Below are 4,426 nucleotides of genomic sequence, written 5' to 3'. Positions count from 1 at the left end.
ATATATATATATATATATATATATATATATATATATATATAGTCTCTACTTGAATACATCTTTTAATTACATAAAATTTATTAAATAACTAATTTGAAAATTTATTAAAAGTTAAATTTAAAATTAGGAAGATATGAAAATAATAAATTTATATGTATATATGTATTTACGCAAAAAGAAGAGGAGGGTAATGCCATAGAATGACGGCGTCTAGTGGCCTAACTCGTCATTTCAACTCCACACAAGGGACAACGACGTAAATGCGCCGAAATCACATCACTTACAATATAATATAAAAAAATAAAATCAGCTTATTATAATAATTGTTATTTAATAATATATATTATCTAACCAAAAAAGAAAAAAGAAAAAAAGAAAAAAAAAAGGGTACTCCCACTGGCAAGTTTTGTCGGTATGCGTGCAGATCAATTTCTCTTCTTCTCTTTTATTCTCACACAGTCCTCTGCTCAGATCATCGTCTCTTTGCCTTTCTCTCTCACTTCGCTTCACGCCCAAACATTTCTTTCTTCTTCATTATTAGGGCACCGAGCTCCTCTCCCTTCCTTACTTGCTTCTCACTCGCCCTTTTTTTTGTCTTTTTCTCTGTCTCTTCTTCTATATGTTTCTCTGGAACGCCACGGCATTCGATGCCCACATGAATGCTTCTACTTCTCTTTCTTTCTAATGGTGTTTATGCGTGGCGCATAGCGAAAGGGGGCGTGGGGATGTTTAGCTCAGCGACCCAGTTTTTACTTGAACTTCCACTATGAGATATCGAGTTTCTTTTTCCATTTCTTGCTGCTCAAGAGCTTTCAGTTGAACGAATTAGCTTTGATTTCCAGAACCAGAGGAAAAGGGGTACTGTTTTTAATTTTGAGCCGAGTGTTTGTACTACTGGGGCTTCATTTTGCAACCCCATTTGGCATTTCCCTTCTCTAACGAGGTCCTAGCCTAAGAAAACTTCCTGGGGTCTCGAATTTGAGCCTTTAAATCTTCTACATAAGCTTTGGAATCGAATCCATCAAGCTCTTCGGTTTCTGTGTTGGGTTTCTCAGCGATTTTATCTTGGGATATTAGAATCTGCGTTGTGGGTTTTAGACGAAATGGCCATGGCTATAGCTCATCACAGGGAGAGTAGTAGTGGGAGCATAACCAGGCATCTTGACAGTACTGGAAAGTACGTTCGATACACTTCAGAGCAGGTGGAAGCTCTTGAGCGAGTCTATGCTGAGTGCCCGAAACCAAGTTCTCTTCGACGGCAGCAGCTCGTCCGGGAGTGCCCAATTCTTTCCAACATAGAGCCTAAGCAGATCAAAGTTTGGTTTCAGAATCGCAGGTATTTGCACAATCCTTTTTCATCATTAGTATCTTATCATAGTTCTTTGATTTACTACCCAGATGTTTGGCTTCAACTCTTAGCATTTCTTCTCTCCTTCGCTTCTTGATCTGATTTTATGTCTAAAGTGATTCACTTTTCCTGCAATTTCAAATGTCCAGACACCGGTGGCGTTTGGAAATAGTATTATGAATCTTTTGTTTGCTTAACCCGAGAGGAATGTAATAAAAACAGCTTTAATCGTAGTTCTAAGTTTGTTTTTCTTACCATACAGAAATAATTACTTTGGTTTTGGAATTTTGCTGTTCTGGGATGCGGAATGGTAATGGTGTTTGGCCATGCAGATGTAGGGAGAAGCAAAGGAAGGAGGCTTCTCGGCTGCAAACAGTGAACAGGAAATTAAATGCTATGAACAAGTTGTTGATGGAGGAGAATGATCGGCTTCAGAAACAAGTTTCACAATTGGTGTGTGAAAATGGGTTTATGCGGCAGCAATTGCAAACAGTAAGCATAATTATTATGTATCCATCTGTTAGTTTATCTTCTGCGCATTTACAGATATCCTAAAAGATACAATTTTGTTAAATGAAGTCCTTTCTTTTTGTTTATATTAAAAGTGACTTATTTTCTATATTAACCATATTGATAGTTTGACATGTAGTATATGTTGGCACATTTACGGCAGAAATTAGATAATTCTGGGCTAGGTATTAAATTTCTTTTTGTGGATGTCAGAAGTTTAGATGCCTATTTTGGTGTAGAAGAATTTTCTGTTTTGATTTTTGATTTTTTATGTTTCCATAAAGGGTGGTTTACGATCCTATTGTTATGATTATTATTTCCCATGTTTCAGGTGCCAGCAGCAGCAACTACCGATGCAAGCTGCGATTCTGTGGTCACCACTCCTCAGCCCTCTCGACGAGATGCTAATAACGCAGCTGGGTAATTTTCTAAACCAATTAAGATTTGTTTTTTTTTTCCTTCTTACCTCTAAATGAGCAGTATGTTTGCTTGTCACCGTACCTTATGCGTCTTCCATGTGTTTGGCAGACTCCTTTCCATTGCAGAGGAGACCTTGGCAGAGTTCCTTTCAAAGGCTACAGGAACTGCTGTTGATTGGGTTCAGATGCCTGGGATGAAGGTTTGAACGTGTTCTTAAAATAGAGATTTTTATGCTTTTAAAGTCATCTTTTATTATCTGATATAAAACATCATAACTGAATTATACTTTATTGCCAGCCTGGTCCGGATTCTGTTGGGATATTTGCCATTTCACAAAGTTGTGGTGGAGTGGCAGCAAGAGCCTGTGGTCTTGTAAGTTTGGAGTCTTCAAAGGTAAAGACCAGTCATGTCAGCGATAAACGGTCATGAGTCTGTAAAAGAATTTTAACAATTAGGTTTTCTGCAGATTGCTGAGATCCTTAAAGATCGTCCTTCGTGGTTTCGTGATTGTCGGAGCCTCGAGGTTTTTACCATGTTTCCAGCTGGAAACGGTGGGACAATTGAACTTGTTTATACACAGGTAAAACAAACTTGTCTGTTTTTATTTTTTCCTTTCATGTTTTAGTAATGGTCTTATTGAGCACAGTAGTGAGGGGAGTCTGTTCTGTTGTAGGTGTATGCTCCAACTACCCTTGCTCCTGCACGTGATTTTTGGACGCTAAGATACACAACAACTTTAGAAAATGGCAGCCTTGTGGTAAGCATGAGTTTTAGTTGTCACATGAGATAGTAATTTTCTCTATTGGAAAAGAAACATTTATTTTTTATCCATCGATATTTATACGCAGTCGATCTTTCTTGAAAAATAGATGTGAAGGGTAATATCTGTTCTTTTCTTGGCCCTCCATATATTCAGGTTTGCGAGAGATCACTCTCTGGTTCTGGTGCTGGTCCTAGTGCAGCTGCTGCTGCTCAGTTTGTGAGAGCTGAGATGCTCCCAAGTGGTTACCTGATTCGACCATGTGAGGGTGGTGGATCCATCATACATATTGTTGATCACCTAAATCTTGAGGTTTGTTTTGCATGCTCTCCCAGATCTTTTTTACTTTGTAAAACTTGATTCCTTGATTGTAACGTTACTCCTATTTTATCGACATTGTAGGCATGGAATGTTCCTGAGGTGTTGCGACCACTTTATGAATCATCAAAAGTAGTGGCTCAGAAGATGACTATAGCAGTAAGAGAATTGTTTCCTGAAGCATTATAGATCTTTTGAAAAGTTGTAGTTTTTAATCAAGAACTTTTTTTACATACCATTTGGAGCTTGTTTGGTACACATTATAATGCTGAAATGTGATTTTTAGAAAATTAGTTTACAAATCCCCACATACCTATTATGCGTTCTACAGTGTAGTCTTCTGGTTAGTGGCGCTAGGTGTGGAAAATATGAATTGCTGAAGGAAATTTCTTTCTTAAAATCCATGTATGATAGCGAGTTTTTGATGACCCTTAATGCTGTACTGCTCGAGAAGAGGGCAGCGAAAGCATGACTTAAAAATTGTATTTTTCTTTGATTTATCAATTGAATGCATACTTGTCTTTGTGAAGGCATTGCGGTACATTAGGCAAATAGCTCAGGAGACAAGTGGTGAAGTGGTTTATGGTCTGGGCCGGCAACCTGCTGTTTTGCGAACTTTTAGCCAAAGATTGAGCAGGTATCTACATGCTCTCTCTTATTACTGTATAACATGTATGTCAAACTCATATGTGCATTATCTTCTTTCAGGGGTTTTAATGATGCAGTGAATGGATTTAATGACAACGGATGGTCATTGATTAATTGTGAAGGTGCTGAGGATGTGGTACTTGCTGTGAATTCTACGAAAAATTTTGGCACAACATCGAACCCTGCTAACTCCTTGACTTATCCTGGGGGTGTTCTTTGTGCTAAGGCATCCATGCTACTCCAAGTATGATTATTTACTGTTGCGTAAGTTATGGTAGCTATTTTCTTCTTAGCATCGATTTTGATGTAGTTGACTGTCATGAACTGGTTTGATAAATGTGGTAGAATTATTCTCTCTCATTAATGAGATACAAATAGAGAAATGATTTTGTTCATTTTTCTTGTTTTTTTTTTTTTTTTTT

At 37.6% G+C, this 4,426-nt stretch overlaps 1 protein-coding gene across 2 annotated transcripts in view; it reads left to right on the top strand.

Annotated features, from left to right (window-relative positions):
• The first annotated feature begins 450 nt into the window (after window positions 1-450).
• The window catches only part of LOC111448710 (homeobox-leucine zipper protein REVOLUTA-like), a 6,772-nt gene continuing 2,796 nt past the window's right edge, over window positions 451-4,426 (top strand). Inside the window, exons 1-11 of one of the 2 annotated variants that reach the window (XM_023088418.1) lie at window positions 451-1,336; window positions 1,681-1,840; window positions 2,190-2,278; window positions 2,387-2,477; window positions 2,576-2,671; window positions 2,745-2,858; window positions 2,952-3,035; window positions 3,195-3,350; window positions 3,441-3,515; window positions 3,887-3,993; window positions 4,065-4,248. In XM_023088418.1, coding sequence (XP_022944186.1) covers window positions 1,104-1,336; window positions 1,681-1,840; window positions 2,190-2,278; window positions 2,387-2,477; window positions 2,576-2,671; window positions 2,745-2,858; window positions 2,952-3,035; window positions 3,195-3,350; window positions 3,441-3,515; window positions 3,887-3,993; window positions 4,065-4,248 — 1,389 coding nt within the window. In that variant the 5' untranslated portion in view covers window positions 451-1,103. The remainder of the gene's footprint in view (window positions 1,337-1,680; window positions 1,841-2,189; window positions 2,279-2,386; window positions 2,478-2,575; window positions 2,672-2,744; window positions 2,859-2,951; window positions 3,036-3,194; window positions 3,351-3,440; window positions 3,516-3,886; window positions 3,994-4,064; window positions 4,249-4,426) is intronic. The other variant, XM_023088417.1, reaches the window with a different exon arrangement.

This window comes from Cucurbita moschata, unplaced genomic scaffold (assembly GCF_002738365.1).
Source record: "Cucurbita moschata cultivar Rifu unplaced genomic scaffold, Cmos_1.0 Cmo_Scf00010, whole genome shotgun sequence".
Classification (NCBI taxonomy): domain Eukaryota; kingdom Viridiplantae; phylum Streptophyta; class Magnoliopsida; order Cucurbitales; family Cucurbitaceae; genus Cucurbita; species Cucurbita moschata.
Note: the sequence above shows the minus strand (reverse complement) of the source record. Positions and strands in the feature narration are given on the sequence as shown.